The sequence below is a fragment of the Parasteatoda tepidariorum genome, chromosome 12, assembly GCF_982258835.1.
Source record: "Parasteatoda tepidariorum strain Cologne lab strain chromosome 12, Ptep-v5.0, whole genome shotgun sequence".
Taxonomy (NCBI): Eukaryota; Metazoa; Arthropoda; class Arachnida; order Araneae; family Theridiidae; genus Parasteatoda; species Parasteatoda tepidariorum.
The window spans coordinates 17617307-17640547 of NC_141766.1; the positions used below are offsets into that span (position 1 = coordinate 17617307).

At 27.3% G+C, this 23241-nt stretch overlaps 1 protein-coding gene across 26 annotated transcripts in view; it reads left to right on the forward strand.

Moving 5' to 3' along the window:
* The first annotated feature begins 2458 nt into the window (after window positions 1-2458).
* The window catches only part of LOC107443630 (uncharacterized), a 143060-nt gene continuing 122277 nt past the window's right edge, over window positions 2459-23241 (forward strand). For 22 of the 26 annotated variants that reach the window (XM_087155900.1, XM_087155910.1, XM_087155911.1 and 19 more), the window contains exons 1-3: window positions 2478-2703; window positions 10213-11029; window positions 17360-17422. In XM_087155900.1, the coding sequence (XP_087012026.1) occupies window positions 10214-11029; window positions 17360-17422 (879 nt within the window). In that variant the 5' untranslated portion in view covers window positions 2478-2703; window position 10213. Of the gene's footprint in view, window positions 2704-2839; window positions 2989-3012; window positions 7001-10212; window positions 11030-17359; window positions 17423-23241 lie in introns of those variants that run through there. The other 4 variants (XM_087155901.1, XM_087155915.1, XM_087155903.1 and 1 more) reach the window with 4 other exon arrangements.

The following is a 23241-nucleotide window of genomic DNA, read 5'->3' on the forward strand; positions in this document are numbered from 1 at the left end:
TAAAAAAGTAGAAAAAAAGGGTAAAAATTCCTGTTAGGTATATATAACATGCTGTAAAAATTGTAATACCTCATAAAATGCTTATTCCATGCACAGTTTAAATAAGTGTATTATACTCAATATAAAAAAGTTTACTTCAAAGCTTTATCTCAAATAGAAAAAATTCCTTAGCGATTTAACTAAGATTAAGACACAAAATAATCATCTATGCGAAAAAGCACTTTAAAGTCAGACTGCTGAGCAAGTTTCTGTATTAGAACAATTTAAAATCATTCATAACTTTTTTAAAAATGCAGATAGAGAGATGAATTTTTTTCTGTACATTTGAAATACTTTGAAGTTTTATTATAAGCAATAAAAAAATTTTTGGTATTTTTGTCATTTTTTGGGTACTGTGACCCCTTAATTTTTGTATTACACCCCCCCCCCAAAAAAAAATTCTTTTTGGTGAGCCAAAATAAAAAAATTTAGAATACTTTAAATTTAAAATTTTTAGGCTGGTACGATTGTTCCTTTTTCCCTACTACAAACAACATCTTTTCAATTATGAGAAGAAAAAAATATTATTTACAATGACAAAAATATGAAAAACATGATTATGCAATTTATCTATTTAGTAACTAAACAGAAAGAAAAATTAAACATTTATATAACTAATCTACTAAAATTTTCAAAAATTTTTCGCACAAAAATATACAAAATTTTTATACAAGTAAACTGGACAACAAGTATCATTTATTTAGAATTTAATTTCAACATTTGTGGTTTGTGATATTTCCTAAGCTTTGATACATGTACTTTTTCAAAATTTTGTTTACTTAAATTTCTTTTCATTTATTTTGTTTTTGTAATCAGTTTCTTGGTCATTCTTTCTTTTTCCTATTTTTCCTTTTATTTTTTGTTTTTGTTATTGTTACCCTTTACATATTTTTTCGTCGCTATTAACCTGATAATGAACGCATCCATTACCTAGATCTATCTTCGAATCATTTGAACTTTTTGGACATTCTTTCTTTCTATTTTTTGATGTTTACTTTTACTGAAACATCCTTAACATTCATTTTTTCGATGCTTATTTTTTTGAAACATCATTCTTTTCTTTTTTTCGATGTTTACTTTCTTTGAAACATCTTTTTCACCATTTTTAACCTTAACATTTTGAGAATTCTGCTGTTTAATGTGCAAAGATAAGTTGTCACTTTTAGAATTAGCAGAGATGATCAGTCTCTTACCAAATAGAATAACAACTGGCCCGACACAATCAATAAACAAACAAAAATCCCTGCAAGTACGGTAAATCAGTATCAAGTATAAAACTTTGCTGAGTTAAAAATTTCGCCTATCGTAATAAGAGAGACTCACAAATTTCGTTAGGTGTTAACTGTCCTTTTGTTTGGGTAACATAAGTTTTCATATTTTTTAAATAGGAATATTTAGTTTTGACCAAGTCCGAAAAAGTAAAAGAATTACAAATTTCTTTAATTTTGTTTGAAAACTCTTCATTGTTAGGTTCAAAAGATAGTTCTGAACAATTTAATTTTTCATGTGGTTAAATCAAAAAAATCATTTGGAAACAAAAGTTTACAAAAAAAAAAACTTAATTTAGTTTGCCGTCACTAGTTTAATTGACGTTTGAACCATATATTTTTTTTCCAAAAAAAAAACATTTTAAATGCACTAAAGAACAATATTATATCATAATTATTATCCATTATATTTCCTCCCTCTTATGCATAAATTAGTTTCGCTCCTAAATCTGTTAGTTTACTACCAAAAACCTGTTTATTAGTAACATTTTATATTTGTGAATTTCGTCCTGTCGTATTATGTTAAGTGAGTAATTTCGGCAAACCCTATTTTTTTTTCACGTAAATTATTTCTATTTAGTTTTATTTTCTATTAATTTAACATTTGGGTTTAACTCAATTATTAAATTACTCAGAAATTGAAAACTGACATAAAATTCTTAATAAATTAAATTTTTTTCGTTTAAGAAATTGAAAAATTAAATTGAGCATCATTGAGCTATTTTTAATTTATGTTTAATTTTATTTCTGAGTGATTTAAAAATAAGTGCAATTTAAAATTTAGTTAAATTTAATTTCAAATTATTTAAAAATTTAATTTTTTCAAGTAGTTTAAGTTGAGTTTAATTTTATATTTAAGTAATTTAAATTGAGTTAATTTTATTTATTAATTTAAATATTGAATTAAGATATTATTCTTAAGCAATTAAAAAATTAAATTGAATATAATTACTAAATGTTATATTGATATTTTTTGCTGGATAAAAGGTGCTAGCGCAAGAGAGCATTTAAAAGGAAAATAAAAAATAATAAAAAAAAGTCAATGCCATCGGAAATCAAACTTGTCATGTCGAGAGTAATGACGTCAGAATCTAACGTAGAATAACGTGACACGCGATCCGTGGTCTCTTTTGTGAAGCTCCGCCCTATCCTTGTTGACAACTTCGTCTTTCGATGTGCTGCTTGGATCGTCTGGGTTGAATTGCGCCTTGGCGAATTTATTTGGCGTCACAAATCACGATACTGAAATATCCCACTCATTGGTTCTTAAAAAAAGAATTTAAATTTGTTTTGCGAACTATTATTCGCGTGAGTTATAGTACATTCTGTACTTTAATGTTTATATAAAGAGGAATATTCAGAACTTCTCAAATATCCTGGAAAAATAACTGAAAACGTCAGTTTTTTAAAATTTTATTTGATAACATTTAGTATCATAACAATATTTTTTTTATCGCTCTTCTTGCTTTGACATTTCATTTTTAGTTGAATCAAATATTTAAAATATTAGTTATGATGATTTTGTTATTTTATCGTGTTAAATTAAAATTTTCAAGATAAGCTTCCTATTTCCATATTATAATTGCATAACTATTTTTTCAGCAATACTGAATTTTAAGATCACATTTTATACTATATGAGGGTTGCAAAACAAAAGTTGGATTTTATTGCCTATTATTTTGTATGTTACAGTTCACATTTATTACCTATTGTATTTAAATTTATTCTATTCCTAATCTTTTAAAGTTGTGCAAAAATAAATAAATAAATAAAATTGAAACCAATTAATACTAAGAATTTCGTATGGGTGATTATTCAAAAAGTGAGACATTCATAAAGGGTTAATGAAAGATGGTGGTGTATGAACTATATTTTTTATAAATATTAATTTATTAAGAAAATTAATTTATTCAAGATTGTTTCAAATTTTTTCCCTGAGATCAATGTGTATACAAATTAAACTCAATCGTTTTTCACAGGGCCATTTATAATGAAGGATGGATAGTAGAAAGCTACGAATTTGAATCTGCACAAAATATCTAACAATGACTTGAATATGCATAAAAAGTTAACTTGAAAATTAATAGATATAATATAAGTGGTAAAAAATCTTCTTGAAAAGATTATGTATTTGCAGCAAAACTATTTCCAATGCAAAGATTAACAAATGCATTTATTTAAATTTTTTTAAAATTTTGATGTGAACACACATTAACTCTCAGTGCGAAAAACTAATTTATGACATTTGTAATAGATTGCTGCTTATTTTGTACAGATCGAATGTGTGATGTTTCAAAGGCATTAAGGTCTTCCACACTGGTTGTGGGTCCATTTTGCTGTCTTCATTGGCCCGTTAGCGAAGACCAGGGTTCACCAAAAAGTGGACACAGTTAAGAAAAAAATGCAACTGCTTTTTTTTAAGATGGGGCCCATTTGAAAAGACCCATCTCTATTTCAATCAACCATATCCTATCAATATTTTTTGCAATTATCAAATAAAATTATTCTTTAAAATTATAGATTTATTGGCTGATAAATTTAATTTTGTAACTTTTTTTTTACAAAATTATGTGAAATAAAATGTCTTAGAAATGTTTATTTTTAAAACTAAATTTAAGGTAAATGAATTAAATACGTGATACAAATTAAGTACATAATTTAAATAAGCATGTCTCTAAATTCTATTACATGACATATCTATGAAACAAATTATTTGTAATATGCATATACATTACATTAATCCATATAAATTATTGTGTAATATATTAGGATTATAACCCCGTCAGGATTTGTTATAATACATCATTGGAAATTCATTAAAAAAACATTGGATAAATTAGATGTATCCAATATTTCAAAATAAATTTGATATGATATTTTTAAGCAAAGAATGCAGAAAAATTTTTTTCAGTTAAAAATTGACTGTAATGACTATTTTAAAATACTAGACCAAGATTTCCATAATTTATTTTCTCTATTATAGATTGGGTCTGTTTCCTTCTATTATACTTTTTGCAAATGAAATAAGCATTTAAAGATGAAGTTTAGAATATCAAACTCATAATTTGCCAGGAAACTGTAATTTAGAATATCAGTTGAAGTACGAAACATATTTTATTAGTCAATTATTCACTGTTTCTTTTGGCAGCTGAACTACAAATGAATTTATTTTTTATTAGTTCAATTCAAACTAGAAAATTGCTTAAGGGATGAAAAGCAGAAAATATTTTTGTTATGTTTATGTATTTCAATAAAAAGTAATAAAAACTTTCTGTTATTTTAAATTTTTAGCTTCATGAAATTATCATGAAATTTGAAATAAAGTCAGGGTGTGTAGCATTTTTAAAAAGTGCTTAAAGGTACTTATTTTTGATTTACATTTTTTAAAAGCCCTTAATAGTGCTTTCTTTATTCAGGGTTTGTAAAAAGTGATAAATTTTTTTATCTTTTGAAACGAGATTTTTTCTTCGCCGTATCGATTGTCCTTCTAAATTACAAAAAAATTCATGATTTTCTTAATTTTCTCTGTGATATTTATCAAAAACTAGTTATTTTATCATGATAATGTAAAGTCTTTGAAAATGTTTTTGAATTTTATGTTTCTAACTAAAGAACTTTAAACGATAGAAAAGAAATAACTTTTTATTACTGCACAGATCCTAATTATGATTTTTTTGGAAAGTGATTAAAAAAATTTTTTTTTGTGCTTTAAAAGTACTTAAAAGGTGCTGATTTTTTGTTCAAAAATCTGACTATGCACCCTGAAAGTTTATATTTTACATTTAATGAGTACCAAAAATGTATTTTATTTCATATTTTTGTTGGTAATATTTTATTTGATGAAAGTGTAATTAATTACAGAAGAAAGATTAAAATATATAGTAAAGTTATAGTGAAATTATTTAATAATGGAATGTGAATGCATATTACAAATATTGGTTGTTTATAATAAGGTTATTCATTCCCATTTTTATTTAAATTTAATGAATATTTCTGTTTTTTCTGTAAAATCTTTTAATTACATACTTGGAACAATTTATTATTATTTTTTTTTCATTTCAAAAGCAAGAAGTTATAATAAAGATAAAAGCTCATAATTTTTTGTACATTGTAAGACATATAAGAACACAAAATATCAATAAAGAGCTCCCCTGATTTTAACGAAAATTGCTGCATTGTAGAAGGTGTAAATATTGAAGAAAAAAGACAAATCGTTAATTTAAAAAAAATCTACTATATTTGATTGGGCGTAATTAAATATGATTCAAAAATAATTAAAATAGAGTAAAAATAATTATAGCTAAAGGAAATAAATATAAACTTAAATTAAATATAAACTTAAATTAAATATAAACTTAAATTAAATCTAACTTACCTTCTACTGAAATCCTTTAGCTTTAAATCTCAGTATGATCACACTACATGCAAATAAGTGAAAAAAAATAAAAATTCTGCGATTAATTAAAAAATACGGATGACAAAATTTTTCATAAAAAGAAGTTTTTCATAGAAAGAAGAAGATTTATGATTTATTTATTTATATTAATCATTATTCCAAAATTTATTGAAAGAAATATCAGAGTCATTGTCCACTCTTGTTCTAATAACTCTGCAAAATGTTGAACTTCCATTTCCAAGCTATTCAGATTTTTTTTCCACCTTTAGAATGGATTATTCTTTTATTTAAGGATTATTTAGGACAAATTGCATTTCTGAAAGTGACAGCCTTTCCCTTTGACTCAATCTTTCCCATCTCTCACCCCACCTTAAAATTCTCCCCTTTCTTGCCAGCCAGTGAATATACTATTCAATGCAATTTTGACTTTCATGCTGTCTTTCATGTGCTGCAGATTTCATTCTGTTCTCCTTCAACCCTGATTCTCCTTCAACAGACACCTTCACTTCAAATCAGATCTCCCACTCCTTTACTTTTACCACCACTCATTGCTCATTTATGGTATAACAATAATCCACTACAAAGAAACATCATAGTAACTATTTTCAAGAAAGGAATTCATAAAGAAATTGCCAATAAATGTACTTTTAAATTATGTAGTAGGGAAGGGGGTACTCTTTTGGTACTGAATACCAATCAGTATTTGCCTGAAACTATAAGGTGGCGCTTTATCGGTATTTCATAGTACTACATATACATTATCTAAATTGAAACGCTGAACTGTGTTGTCAAATTTTCTAACTAAGTTCAGTTTTGCAATTTTTGTAATTAAAAAAAATTTTTTTTTTTAAGAGTAGCACCCATGCTGTGTTATTCTATTCATTTAGTTAAACATAATTTTAAATATTTTTTTTTGTTGGCAGAAACTCACAATTAAATTCATTGCAAAATAAAGAAAAATTCAAAATTTGTTGATTCATTCCTCGTTGATATTTCGCTATCTCTTCATCACTGGTATGAGCACCTGTGGCTAAAAGATATTACTTGTTCGCACACATTTTCATTGTTCTGTTTACTTGTAATGTTTTGTAAATATAATAAAATATGCTATTTTGTAGCAACAACACTGGCCAAAACAAGAAACTAGAGATCAAGAAACCAAAACAGCTTACTGTTTTTACATCAATTTTTGATTCAATAGACAAGTGATTAATGTATTATGGTGGCCTGAGCTAATTTTTCATGGTCCCAGACCAACAGACATCCGTGAGGTTTGAGCAATGTAGTTATATATAGGGTATAAAAAGAGTTTAGAAATGATCAAATATCTTGAGAAATATGCATCAAATTGAAAAAGCTCAGTATTTTTTACATGAGTATTTTTTACACGAGAACATGCTCAGTATTTTTTAATAAAAGCTATCCAATGATGTCAATCATTTGGTTGGTGCAACTTCGAAATCTTAAATATGAAGCTCTATTTTTGTTGCAGATTTGGATTCTCCAAAAAAAGTAACACTATTTGACCATAGATTAGTGTATTTTGCTTCACAGAGGGTACTGTAACTTGATTTAAAACATAAAATTAGAAAAGTTAAAAAAAAAAATTTTTTTTTCTTGCAAAAAAAAAATTCCGAAACATTTTTATTTTTACAATTTTTTTTTCATTCTGATTGATCAATTCAAACAGTTTGTACCTTATTTTAATTTTCTCAATTATATCTCATTTGTAAAGCAAAATGTATACACCTATAGGTCCAATAGGGTTACTTTTTTCTGGAGAATCTGAATCTGCAATAAAAAATGCGGTTTCATATTTAGTAATCACTTTTTCAGTTTGATATATATTTTTCAAGATATTTTACAGTTTCTAAACTTTTTTACACTCTGTATATATTTCCCAATTTTTGAATCACTTTTTATTTTAAATATCTGTATTGTATTTTGGAGACAAATCTTTTTTTCACAAATGAACGAAATAATTTATTTGTTCGAACTATTTCCCATTTTCATAAGTTCTGGATGTTCATCTTTTTATTATATATATTGAAGCATCTTTTATAATTAATAATTTAAACATGACTGATGGGCTATAAAATCAAAATTTTCTTTTCTTTAATATTTTCAACAGATTTCTCTAAAGAAGTAACTGTGCAGATTGGCAATTGTGCACATACGGCCATTCAAGCTAGTTTTTTTTTAAGTGCAGTTTTTTCTATTCAAGCACATTTGGTTTATGATTATTTTACTGTAACAGCTATTTTCTACCTTTTCGATAGTTGTTTTTTAACCATCATTGAACAATTGATTCGTAGAGAAAGCTTTAAATTAAAACCCAACCCAAAAGAGAAGGAAACTCCCAGTTTAAGTATTGGAAATTTGCTTTTGTTAAGGACTTATGAGGGAAACTATATGATCAACATTTGCAGTACATTGAGAAGAAAACCTCTCATGCTAAGTCCAAAGGAAAGAGAATTTTAACCCTTGATCATCTGTGACTGGGTATACTAGACTACTATGACTATGACTGCATTTTATAGATATGTCTTATATTACTATATTACTATAACTGAGGATATATCCGAATCGACTTTGGTTCTGATTGGTCTGGATATTCGGTTCTCTACTGTACTTACTTCTATAGCATTCAGTATGTTATAATCCCACTTATATCCTTTTTTTAATTGGTTAAATGCTATGGTGGTATCCATCAGGAACATAATTTTAAAAGTTTAAGTTGGATTACAAAGGTTTAAAACATAGACATCATTGTCTTGGGGAACATGGGTATATGTCCACCTTGATAGTTAGATAATAGGTAATAACAGGGCACCTGGAAAGTCATGAATTTCAGTATTGAGCAAAATTTGTCATGAAATGTCATGATTTTTACTATTTTTTTAAAAAAAAATCATGGAAAGTCATGGATTTAGGACTCCGAAAAATCTTAATTTTTAAAATGAAATCCCCCTCCCCCCAATTTATCTTGTTCCTAATATCTGAATTCCTAAGAAAATCACCACTCAGCCATATTTTATTAGAATATAAAATGATTTTATCATGTTCTTTAAAAATTATGGTGTTCTTTCAGAAAATGAAAGAAAAAACATCATTTCTAGAACGGATTATCTTTTAAATTTCTGTGATTTACGTATTTTTATTATTTATTTTTAATTTTATCAATTTAAAATTCTAGCTGAAGCAAGCCAGTCATTGGCAATTTTTTTTTTAATTCCGAAATGAGAACAGAAAAATCAGGAGTATTATTTTCCTTTCTGATGAACAAGAAAAGTATCTTTAGAATATAATTCTGCGGAAAAAAAAAGAATTAATTGCTCAGCTATTTTATTGCTTCAACTCTTTCTTTACTCTGCTTTATAAATTTAAAATCAATAAATTTGAAGATGCAGAGTATAACAGTTTTAATTATACCTATCATTTTAATTAATGTTATTATAATGCTTTTTAAATTTATTCTGTTTTTGTCGGGGAAAATAGTAACTTCGTCAAGTCATGGAAAGTCATGAAAAGTCATGAATTTGAAAACCTAAAATGTAGCAGATACCCTGTAATAAAATAGTTTACGAATCATCAGCAATTTAAGTTTAGCAAACTTGGGTTAGCTTAGTTTCCAAACAAATTTAGAAATTAAAAACAATTAAACAATGAATTTTGCAAATATTTGTTAGAGGAAAGGAAGTTTTTAAATTTTTTCTTTCAAATGTGAGATTTTGAGAAAAATTGTAATAATCTATTTTAATTTCAACCCCTCCTAAAATTTGATGTCTTAGATGCCCGTGGCTTTATGATGTTGTTAGTTCTAAAACTTAAAATTTGTTTACTGAATCAAAACTTTGGCTTATGTAAGAAGCACATTTAAATGTGTTTTAAATTTTAATTTGGGACCTTAAAGATGTTATTATTTTCTTCCAAAATTCAAGTTTGATTTAATCTGCTTTTATTTGTGTTTTTTATTTGCTTATGATACTCTAGTTATGATTTGTTTTGATTGAAGTTAAAACATTTGATATTAGTTGGTAAAAATTAAATTTTGTCTCTATGCAATTAACTTTCAGTTATAAGATTATTGAATATCAACTGCAGCTTTTAATAACTTCAAGGTTTTCTTTTTCAAATTTTAAGATCAAGGGGGAAGATAAACAGTTTATGTCCATAAAAGCTCATTTTGAAAAAAAATTAAGTTAGATAGTAATTGTTTTCCCCTAGTACGAATTTATATATAATACATCAATAATATGTAATATATATATAATCCATCTATCTTCACTGTGTAATAACTCTCGGGGAGAATGGATTTTCTGCATTATTCATCTGTCAAATCTTAATAATCCTCAAACTGCTACATATGACGATCCAATCTTTTACTTTTTTGTGAAAAATAGACTTAAACCGTTCTTCCTCTATGATATTTAATTTGCTATTTAAAATTTTTTTCATTGATTTTATGTTACCTTATTGCTAATCTTTTTAAATTTTTACCTTAAAAAGCATGTCTGGCAAAGGACAAAAAGAAAGGAAAAAGAGGAAGAGCGACAGAAAGGAACAGAATGTAAGCAACCAAAGTAAAAAAGTAATAGACAGGAAAGAAAAGAAATTAAGCGACGAAAGTAAAAAAGTCATCGTCAGAAAAGAAAAGAAATTAAGCGACAAAAGTAAAAAAGTCACAGACGGAAAAGAAAAGAATGTAAGTGACAAAAGTAAAGTTATAGACAAAAAAGAAAAGAAATTAAGCGAGGAAAGTAAAAAAGTCGTAGACAGAAAAGAAAAGAATGTAAGCGACAAAATTAAAAAAGTCGTAGACAGAAAAGAAAAGAATGTAAGCGACAAAAGTAAAAAAGTCGTACACAAAGAAGAAAGGAATGTAAGCAACAAAAGTAAAGAAGTCATAGACGGAAAAAAAAAGAGTGTAAAATACAAAAGTAAAAAAGTCAGCTTTGGAAAAGAAAAGAATGTAAGAGACAAAAGTAAAAAAGTCAGCTTCGGAAAAGAAAAGAATGTAAGAGACAAAAGTAAAAATGTCAGCTTCGGAAAAGAAAAGAATATAATGTGCGAAAGAAAAATAGTCAGCTTCGGAAAAGAAAGGAATATAATATACAAAAGTAACAAAGTCATCTTGGTAAAAGAAAAGAATGTAAGTGACAAAAGTGAAAAAGTCCTAGACCTAAAAGAAATGAATGTAAGTGACAAAAGTGAAAAAGTCCTAGACGTAAAAGAAATGAATGTAAGCGACAAAAGTAAAAGGCAACGTACTACTAGTGCTTCTTTGTTTCCAAAACTTGGGTGTGATGCTGATATTCATAAGATGGTAAGATTTTCTAATTTTTTTCTTTGTTGAATGTTATAATATAAAAATAAGAATCAAAATTTTTATTTTGTTGATAAATTTACTTAAATATTTAATACTACTTTTATTTTATTATTTTTACAATATTTTCAATTTAATTTATATAATTTTCATCCCATCAAAGCTCAAGTCATTAGCTTAATTGTAATTACATTTATTCTTAAATAATAATGCAATAGAGAAAATTACTAGCGTAACTGTCAAATTTTGTTTTTAAAATTTATATAACTAGAATTGTTTGTGGCTAGGTTAGAATTTCTCACAGAAGAAACATTTCTTCTAGGAGACTGACAGAAAATTAAAGAAACTTGGACAAAATGGAAAAAATTAAAAATGACCAACAATTGTTTAACAATAATGTATTTATTAATCGATAAAATTTAAGATTAATATTTAATGTAGTATAAAATTTTTTTTTGGATGTTTATTTAAGTTTTATATCTATTTTTCTACTCATAAATCTATTTTCGTTTTGTGTTTCTCTTATTTTCATAAATAAATATGTAAAGTGCACAAAAAATAAACAGACTACCCTAAATAACTTTTCATCAAATAATCGGATCTTCTTATAATCTTAATAATTGGATCCCTTATTTTCATAAATAAAAGTGTACAGTGCCCAAAAAGTAAATGGACCATCCTAAATAACTTTTAATCTATTTATTAGATCTTCACATTCTAGAACTCAATCTTAATGGTTCAAGGGGGTGACCTCAAATATGCTTTCAGATTCTCAAAATGTAGAAGGTAGCTGCAATCTGAGAAATACAGCCCCAATAATTTGGTCAGGAGAGTGGTTCAAAGTTCAGACCCCTTAAAGCTAATTTTACATTTTGAGTATTTCATCATATCTTGAGAATTTTTTAATTTAATTAAAAAATTTTGCACACAATTATGAAACTCGTTTTCTAAAGATAATTCCATGCAAAAAATCGTTTATAGTAAATTTGAATTTAAAGGTATAAAATTTTTACGTCAATTTAAAAAATGTAATTTTACTTAAATAAAATTTAAAAAAATTTTGTAAAATCAGCCAAATGGTTCCTTACAAATCAAATTTTAAAACTACGACTTTTGCAAAATTCGATTTCTCATTAACTAGTCAATCGATTTTGCTCAAATTTTGTATTTTGCCATGCAAAATTAAAATGATGTAAAAAACTGTATACCTTACAATTCAATTTTTTTTATTACTATTATTAAATAAAATTATAAAAAAATATTAGAACTTAACTACTAAAATAAATTTTTTTTGTGCATCTTAGGATAAACAAATTTTATAATTGTGTGCAAAAATTTTTCAATTCACTTAGTAAGCTCTCGAAATATGATGAATTACGCAAGAAGTAAAATTGACATTAAAGGGTCCAAAATTTGTACCACTTCCCATACTAAGCATGGGGACCACATTTCCCAAATTCCAGGTACCCTCTATATTTTGAGGGTCAGAAATCTGAATCCGTTGAAAAAAAGGTATATTTTTTAGGAGACAGTACCTTTTTGTGTCTGATTTCTGAACTTAAAAAAACGTCTGCAATAATTATTAGCATATTTGAGGTAACTCCTCAAACCATGAAGATTGAGTCTGAGAACATAAGGATCCCATCATTAGATCATAAGTTATTAAGGGTGGTCCGTTTATTTCTTTTTTGCATATTGTACACTCATATCTAGATAAATTATGTGTAATACTTAAATTATTTTTAGTTTACTGTTTATTTTTTCAAAGACCAGTTATCTGAAAAAGGAAGAGAAAAAAAATATTAACATATAATTATTATTTAAAAAATGCTCTTATAAAAATTATAGCTTTGTTAAATTTTTTTAATGCCAATGAATTTTTTAGAAGATTTGATAGTAATTTTGTTTTTGATGAATTTCAATTCCATATATATATACACCATATTCCATATATATAATTACAGGGAAAAAAGAAAAGAGAATAATGAAGAAAATTAAGGGGTAAAAAATAATGAGTTTTATTTACTGCACATAATCTTCAAGTATATAGAACTCGTAAAATAAGTTAAAAACATGAAAAAATATTATAAAGATTTAGGAAAAGAGAAGAAACATTACAAAAATAAATATTTGAAAAATATTTAAGAATTTTATTTTTTAAAGAAAAGTATTTTTTATTAAATAAAATTCTAAAATATTTTATTTATATGACATTTCTTCTTCTCTTTTCATAAATCTTTATTACATTTTTTCCACTTTTATATATATATCTATATCTATATATATATATATATATATATATATATATATATATACGAGGCGCATCCAGAAAGTAAGTTTCCCTAATTTATGAAAAAAAAAAACGAACTCGCACTTTCAGGAACATATTTATTGGCAACAAGTACAAAAATACTTCAGCTATTTTTCAACATAGCCACCACCAGAATTGAGATTCTTGTCGTATCGTGGAATCAACTTTTGTATCCCTCTGTCGTAGAACTCTGCCGTCTGTGAATGGAACCAATGTGTGACAGGCGTCTTCGATTCTTCGTCCTTGCCAAAATGCTCACCGGAGACAGGAATTTCTTGAGGTGCAAGAAAACAAACACTGGGAGCAATATCAGGGCTGTAGGGTGGATGATCAAACAACCCCCAGCCAAATTTTGTTAAATCAGCTGCTGTGCGTCATGCCGTATGTGGGCAAGTATTGTCATGGAGGAGCGCAACAACTGCAGTAAATATTCCACGACTCTTGTTTTGAATGGCAAGTCACAATTTCCGCAGTGTTTCGCAGTAACGGTCACAGAAACGGTAGACGTCTGTCACACGCTGGTTCCATTCTCAGACGGCAGAGTTCTATGACAGAGGGATACAAAAGTTGATTCCACGATACGACAAGTGCCTCAATTTTGGTGGTGGCTATGTTGAAAAATAGCTTAAACATTGGTGTACTTGTTGCCAATAAATATGATTCTGAAAATGTGAGTTCTTTTTCTTTATAAATTAGGGAAACTTACTTTCTGGATGCGTCTCGTATGTATAAGATAAACTGTTATTATTTAATAAATTCTTAAATTATTTTTAATTAATTGATAAAATATATTTATTATTATTTAATTAACAAAAACTATTTTTTTCCTAAAGTTATAATATTAGTAAAGCTATTTAAATGTAAAAAAAAAGAAAAAAAAAGCTGAATCACTTATATTTGAAAACTTAAAAGTTTCGTTTAACATAAGTACTTTATAATTGAAAATTATTTTAAAATGTTCGTAAATATTTTCACAATTTTCAGTTCAAATATTAAAAAGGCTTAAAAGTTGCTTAACACTTTATCAAATTTTTTAATACTGTATATAGTTTATCATTGGTTTTAAAATGAAATTAGGTAATCAGTGAATAAAAATTCAAAATTCTTAGGTTTATTTAATAAATTATAATTAGCTTTTAATTTTTTGATTAGGTCAATAAAAATGAATCTGAGAATTGTTTTAAGCATTTGATTATGAAAATTTCATGTTATATGAAATATATGTCTCAACTCAATCTAACGACCTCAACTCTAGCTCAACTTGCAATATATTTTAAATTCGGACAAGTGACCAGCACTGAGAAAGCGCCCCTTCCAGTACCCATTTTTGTTAGCATATATTCTTTTGATTCCAACTGCATCAAGCTGAACTTGAAATGTCATTGCTTTGCGAGGAATAACGACAAAACAGAAAGGAGCAATGGGGGGAAAATAATGTTAAAGAGATTAGTAGACAAAAGAGACAAAGGTATGCTTTCTTAGAATTATTTAAGGAAGTGTGGAAAAACAGGTTTTGCACGAAAAAGTGTAATTTTGATATCTGTTTATAGAAAACCAGAAACTGATGATCTTTAATGATGAGTATTTTAGACATTTATCATAATTCGGATTTTTTTCTGATGGTTTTCAAGTTTGTAATAAACATGCTAAATTTCATATAAATCTTTCGTTTTTCTTAATAATTTTATTTGTTTATTGATTGCATGTGTTATGATCATGCTTACATTTTTCATAGGAATAAACAGATAACAAATGCGTTTATTAAAACTTAAAGAATATATATTTCACATATCTATTTTTCTAATATTGTTTTTATGATTGATTTAAAATATTTTTTAGTTTTATACATTTCCTATAATTGCAAGTGTTAATATTTTAATGTTTTCAACATGCTTCACATTAAACTTGTTGATTTAGTAATTTTATCAGTTATAATGAGTATTTTACAATCGGTGCCATTTAACCAATACTTCACAAAAAAGTATATTTTTTGTCAAAATTTGAGGGGACTCTTAAATTTGTATTTTACGGCAGTATGCTGTTTGCAATTGTGAGCACAATGTGTGATTTGTAGTATAATTTGATATATCATTTTATTGCAACATTTAAAAAGTTCTTTATATAGTAATTATAAAATAAAGTTCTGCTATATTTTTTTTATGTAAAACACTGAAAGAGACTACATCTGTTTTAATTTCTTAAGATATTCATTATATTTCTTTTTCTTTTCAAATATTTGCTACTTAATTTTTACTTATTTAAAAATTACTTATTAATTACTAGAAAATTAATGCTGTTTTTAAACTAAATTACAATTATATTATTTTTAAATTTTAATTTTATTGATATTCCTTTTTTAGACTTATTTTATTTTCTTAATGATTAACACCATTGCATTGTTTTATTTTTTTAAACTAAATAGTAAAAAAATTATTTCAGAAACTATTTTGATTAAATCATTTCTCCAGTTTATACTCAGAGTAGAAAACATGCAAAGAAACCATATTTTCTATCTTAAATTTTGTTTGTAGCAATCGGAAAATTATTGAAATTTGTATTGTCGTCAGGCGCAGATTTCCAATTGTTAAATTTAATTTGATTATTCTAACTGGATAAAAAAGGTGGCCAAAATTTCATCTGATGACAAGCTCCCACTGGCAGTAATATGGCAAAAAGGTTTGACTGCAGTCATTGAGTAATAATTATAATTAATATCGTCATTTGACACAGAACTTAAGTTTAATTTTGACAAATTTTCCTTTTGAAAAAGTGTGTGAAATTTCTATTCATTTGAAATTTTTATTTGGTGAGTAATAATGCGACCAAAAGTTTGCTTGTATTGTTGTCAAAAATAAAGGTGCTGTTACAATTTAAGCTTTTACCCAGTTGAATGGTAGTTGGAATTTTGTTTGATAATAAATTCTATTTGGGGATAATAAATATGTTAAATTATGTTTGTACCTGTCAGGTAAAGACTAAAGCACTAGTTATTACAGATCAGAGTGTTCTAGCAGCAGAATTTTTAGAAAGCAGACAGAATTTTTATTGTAAATTGTTACCAACACAAAAGTTAATAAAAATGTACAGTAACTAAAAAAGAGCAACATTTTCCATACTAAGTTTCATTCCTTCTGTTGAAATTATTTAAACTTGAGAACAAATCGAAGTTACAAAATTTCACATACATCTGAGAAAGAAGTCTCTTATATTGCTGGTGTATTAATCTCAAATAATATATTGTAATAGAACTGATAACAATTATTTTTTGAAAAATCTGTTATAAAACTGTTTGCTAAAAAACTTTTCCTGATATAAAAAAACACTGAATTTAGTTTTATTGCTTTTTTTTCTTTTGAATTTCATTAACTCCACCCGTGAATTAAAAATTGTTAAAATATAAAAAACTTTTTGGCTATTATTTAAGTGTTGCATACTGTTAGGTTGAACTTACATCTGTATGTATGTGTTCTACAATATCAGCAGCAGGTCACCAAAAGTCCCTATTTTGTGGATTTTATGAGTTATTTATTTTATTTTTACTATTTTATTAGAAAAATATCTTTTTCCCTAAAATAGTCACAATTTTTTCGCAAGTGCTGAAAAATTGCCAAATGTGTCCCATTAGCTACCGCTTGGCACCATTCTGTCACAAACTGCATGCATTTATATTTAATGGAAAGGAATTTTCTCCATAGCAAAATTTGGCATAATTAATATATCAAAGGAGGATTTTTAAAAAATAATTTTTTTTTGCAAAATGGCAGTGTTTTGAAGAGAGATCAACCAAAGGATTTAAAATAAGTTACGTTTTCTTAGATTACTCAAAATCAGTGTACCCAATTTAAAAAAAAAAAAACCTTTGAGCTTTAATTTACTACATATTTATTGTGAACATAGATCCAAATTTGAAGTAAATCGGTTAAAAATTCTACTAGTTAGAGATATAACAAGTAAGAGAAACATAGTTTCAAGTTAATACTTACTTATAGTTTTGAATTAATATTTCTTATTTTCCTTAGTTCACATTGTATACATGGGATGCTCTGAAGAAGAGGAAAAAGTCATCAAAAGTAAAAGCTAAGGTAAAAACAAATAATCCTTTTTTTAAAAAAAATTATATTAATTAAAAATGCAATTTTAAATTTAAAAATTTAAAATGCTAATTTTTGCATTGCTGATCTGGGAAATAAACTACTTGATTTTTTGTTTTTCTGCATCAGCACTTTTTATATCAAAGTAGATTTTTATTTAACATTTAATTATATTACCATTTTAATCAGAATAGGAAATTCCTTATCAATTAAAATGTAATGTATCATTTATTCAATATCTCATTTGTTTTTCTTTATAGCTAAACAGTCTATTCTGTTTTATTAAATATTTTCTATATTGTTAGATTAATTTCTTTATGTAATTGTGCTGCATATATGCTACACTTTGTTACTTTATATTTAATGGCTGATTTAAAAATATTGGAATACTAATATTGGAATTATTTTTTTATTATGTCCTTTTCTGCTTTATTAAACATAAGTATCAATCCAATTCAAAGGATAGCGTCCAGAGTGAAATTATTAAAAGGGTTAAAAAGTTATGAGCTTTTATATTTCTGCCAAAATAGTTCTCTTGTTGCCATCTTTATTCACACACCATGGACTATTAATGGCTGTAACTTATTTTAAATTTGCCTTATAACAGTATTTTTAGTTTTGTTCAGAAATTAGTTATCTATTACTCAAGTATGATTCTATAAAAATAAGTATCCTACCACAAAAAAAAAAAAAAAATAATAAAAAAAAGGATATCACCACTTTTACTAATGGGTGGGAGAAGGGAAAGACCCTAAAACTTGAATTTAAAATGATGCAAAATATCATTAATTGAAAGTTGTTTGCTCCAACATTAATTTTCATTTGACAATTTTGTTTGATTTCCATTATACTTTGCATTGTTTTAGTTACATTCTAAGGAGGGTCTAACCTAGCAGGCCTCCTCGTACTCTGGTTAATGCTAAATTTGTTACAGCTTTGTCAGTCTCCTGGCTTTTGACTCTTAATTTTTTTCCGATCTTACCGAAGGCTTATTCAAGCAGGCGATTGAGGGTTTTTCAGTGGAATGTTGGAAGACTTGCTCATAAAAACAAATTCAACTTATGATTTTTCTCTTTGATTATGATGTCTATGTATTCTTCATTCAAAAATACAATCTCAATTATGACTCTTTTTCTACCATTGCTTTCCTGGCTATTGCTTCTAACTCCTTCCAAAACGAGAAGGTTTGTGATTGGAATTTTCTTTGGTATTAAATCTGCCCTAAAGTGCACCTTTAAAAGTGTCAGCAATTTCGCCTCTAATAATGGTGCACAGCTGGACTTAATATTGTTGGATATTTGAGCATCACTTCTGAATGTTTGGTTGTTACAGTCCTACTGAAAATACTAAAATGAATCTCGGTGATTTAATTTCTTGTAAGACTATTATCTTCAGTGATTTCAATGCTTACTACAACCTTTAGAGGTACAGTTACTACAATAAAGCTATCAGAGTCATCAAATATAAACATAATATACAACTCAAATCAGTATCCCTCATCCCCCCAAGCTCTTGGGTGCATTCTTGGGCAAATTTTAAATTCCCCCCCCCAAACTATTCGTTTTATTTAGTCTAAAACCCCCCCTAGCTTTAAGTGGGTGCATCGTGCACCCACCTTCCCCCCTGATGGGGGCCCCTGACTCAAATGACAACCCTTCTTACTTGCATTATAACGGTACTTGTACTATCTCTGACTGTATTATGGCCCCAGATGATATTTCAATCAGTGCTATTACGAATGTTATCAATGAACCAGGGTCTGGACACAGAATGATTGTGACCTTTTTAGAGCTCAAAAAGAGTTTCAGGGCAAAACAAAAAAACTCAGGGCAAAACTCAGATAGAATTTCAAAAAAGTGCAATGGAAAAAACTCAATAATATTTAAAGGCAAGATTTTAAAAAAAGTTAGAAGTGAAGGTTTTTTCACTATTTTAAACATTTAGTAAGTGCGATAAATATTTTTTATGTTAAATTAGATTTGTCATGTCTAAAAAATTTAATTCTTCTCTTAATGATCTGATTTAAAAACAATTGAAATAAAAAGTTCAATAATCTCAGATTTGTTAAATATAAATGTAGGGACCATGTAACAATTTACTTCTGACAAGAATGTCTAGCTTCAGTACTATTCTACTTATATTCCAAAACTATTGAAAATTTTTGAATCGTTTTATTAAAGAAATGCTGCACTAAGTAACAAATTTTAATAAAAATTTAATAAGGGCTATTTACTAATTCACATTAGTAATATGAATTTATTAAGTTTTCTGAATTTGCTAAATTCCTTACATATCTTTATAAATGCAGTATGATCAATAATATTAATCATGCTAATGTTTTGTTGAATGTACTTTTATTAATAACTTTTATTTAAATCTAAGAAGTACAACCAATTTTCTTTTTTAAATTATATTTTAATTAATTATAATTTTGAAGTAAATTTTTTTTTTTAGTAATCAGATAAAGTAAATTTTAATTTAAAAATGTTGCGACTCAAGATTGAATATATATTTAACTCTGCATAAAGTGTTTTTATGTTGGCTGATCTAATCAAGTAAAGAGTTCTTTGTCAGAAATTAGTAATTTTTACAGATCATGTAAAGATCTTGATAATATTTTTGCTTATTGTTTATTAATATACATGAAGAAATTTTTTACACATATCCTAATTATGATTTTTTTTAAAGAAGTGCTTAAAAATATTTTTCTAGTGCTTAAATAATGCTTAAAAGGTGATTATTTTTTGTTGAAAGTTTTGGCTACGCACTCTGATGTATACTGACAATTCTCTGATGAATAGTGAGAGGGAGAAGGCAACAGAGTTTACAGTGATCTTTTTTCCTTTTAAACTTCTATATAGTGGCTAATATAATCAAGAAAAGAGAATATATTTTTATAATGTTTTTGCATTTTGTTTATTAATATATATATATATATATATATATATATATATATATATATATATATATATATATATTTATATATATATATTTATATATATATATATATATGAGACTTGTCCATAAAATAAAGTTCCCAACGAATTTTCACAATGAAAAACATGTTTATTGGCATTAATTGGCAAGCTTAGACTTCCCTCTATTTTTCGACATAATCGCCGTTTAGATTAGTGCATTTTTGCATGTGGTGTACTATCTTCTTTATGCCTGAGTCGTAGAACTCTGCCACTGCGCCGCGAAGATAGCTTGAAACCTCTTTTTTCAGCTCTTCGTCGGGTATGAAATGCGTCCCTCCCAAGTGTTTCTTTAATTCAGGGAAGAGATGGTAATCACTGGGGGCCAAGTCAGGGCTGTAAGGGGTGTGTGTGATAGTATTCCATCCAAATCTGTTGATGAGATCAGTTGTGACACGGGCGGTGTGCATACGAGCGTTGTCCTGATGGAGATGCACTCCATTTGTGAGCATGCCTCTCCTCTTGTTTTGAATCGTGCACCAAAGGTTCTTCAACGCCTGACATTAGCGATCTGCATTAATTGTTGTGCCGATAGGCAAGAATTCGCACGACAACAACCCTTTCCTGTCCCAAAAGACACTCACCATCACTTTGTCGGCAAACAGAATTTGCTTACACTTCTTCGGCGTGCCTGGATGTTTCCACTGACGGGATTGTTCTTCAGTCAGCATTTTCGGGACCCACCTTGCACAAACCTTGGCATATCCTAAGCGGTCTCTCAAAATGTTGTGAATGCAGGACTTGCTGACATCAGGGATCATCTTGCTGAGGTCCCGGACCGTCACCCTTTGATCTTTCACCATTGCTTCTTCCACTTTCACAATCGCTTCATCCGAAAACGATGGCTGGGCAGACCGTTGTTCATCATGGACATCTGTACGTCTGTCTTTGAATTCTCTGCACCATTTGCACTCCTGTTGCACACTCATACAGTTTTCCCCTTACACCTTACACGGTTGGGAATGAATGTCCACTGGATGAATGTTTTTTGCACACAAAAAACGAATCACAGAGCGTAATTCGCACCTGGCATAAGAAACAAATGGAAACTCCATCTTTCATGGCTACCAAGACAAGAATGAACGTTGTAGACATCTCGCCGGGGCGGGAGCTGGGAGAAAGAGAGTCAAGCTACACACCAGTCTCGGCAAATCCTGCGTAACAGTGTTCCTAGCTTCCGCAGCTCCTTGAGTACTTTATTTTATGGTTAACCCTCGTATATATATATATATATATATATATATATATATATATATATATATATATATATATATATATATATATATATATATATATATATATATATATATAGACACACATATATAAGTCAAAAATATGGAGAAAACATGGAGAGTAATTTAATAGAGATTAATGAGAAGAAAAGTTAAAATAAAATATATTTTAAAATATTTAAAAAATTATTAAAAAGCCGAAAACAAAATAATAAAAAGATATAATCTCGTCTTCAACTCACATGATTATATCCGCAAAAAAGAGTGCTTTCTAATATTGTATTACTGTAGCCAAAGCAAAATGTATGAATACAATAGTGTGAGGAGCACCCCCCCCCAAAATTTTTTTAAAATGAAAATAGAACATTCTAGGTAAAAAATATGCGAAATAAAATACATTGTGTAAAAAAAAGAAAAATGCAAGAAAAATACAGATTAAAATGCAATCTATAAAGCGAGTAGCAAATTCAAATGAACACGATTCTGGAATCTTTCAAAAATGATTTGAAATATTTTCGAAATAAGTTTACAGATTACAAAATATGAAAATCGAGGCAAAAGTAGAGGTTAGAAGCGTAAATAGAGGGATCTTTTTATGGCATGTTCTTACTGCTTTACTGAAGTACATATGATTTGTTACTTATCTTGTATTGTCCCGAAAATGGATGTGCGCAAGGTAATAATATTATGCTGGATAATTTAAAGTTCATAAATAATAAGGTTGATATTTAATTATACAATTTTAATGATTTTAGAAAAATATCAACATTCATTTAAAAAAAGAAAATGAAACATGATTTGCCCGGTTTGCATTGAGTTTTAGCCACAGATTTGCTCGGTTTGCAGTGAGTTTTAGCCACAGATTTGCCCAAATTAGATTTGCACACGATAAAATTATAAATTTAGTTAACAAAGAAGTTTTTAGTAAATTTATTTTTTAAAATGACATACAATTAACTCAATGATTTTATATAGATTTTAATTACCTTAGTTGCATTCATTAGGGTATCCATTTTTTGCCCTTCATATTTTGAAACAGTTTGTCTGTTCGTTTTTTTGGATAAATAAACATTACTACACATTCTTTTAATTCTATTAATTTGATTGAAAATGTTATTTAAATAAATGTTTTTAGAAACACTAAAATTCCAAGTATTTAGTTTATTTATATTAAAATTAAAATTATTTCTTTTATTGTATAAATCAACAACGCAGATATTTTCTTCTTTTTTAACACCTAAATCCAAAAAATTAAATTAATATTATCATTATGATTATGAAGCAAGATTATTTGTTCAGGGTAAATACAGTCCAGCCTCGTTAACTCTAAATTGGAGATACTATCATAATGATTTCATGTTAACCGGATTTCATCTTATCTGACACATCACAAAAGCGATTTATTACATACTATTAATGCATATTATGCACTACTTCTAACAAAGGGAGAAAATAGAAATAGCATTCCTTTAAATGAATAATTGGCACTTTATTCACATGCTTATTATCTGTTCTGTGTCCAGTTTCCTCTCATGTTAAGCGATAGTTAGCTTGAAAATTTCATGTTAAACATGTAATATACATTAATAATTGATTGCTGACT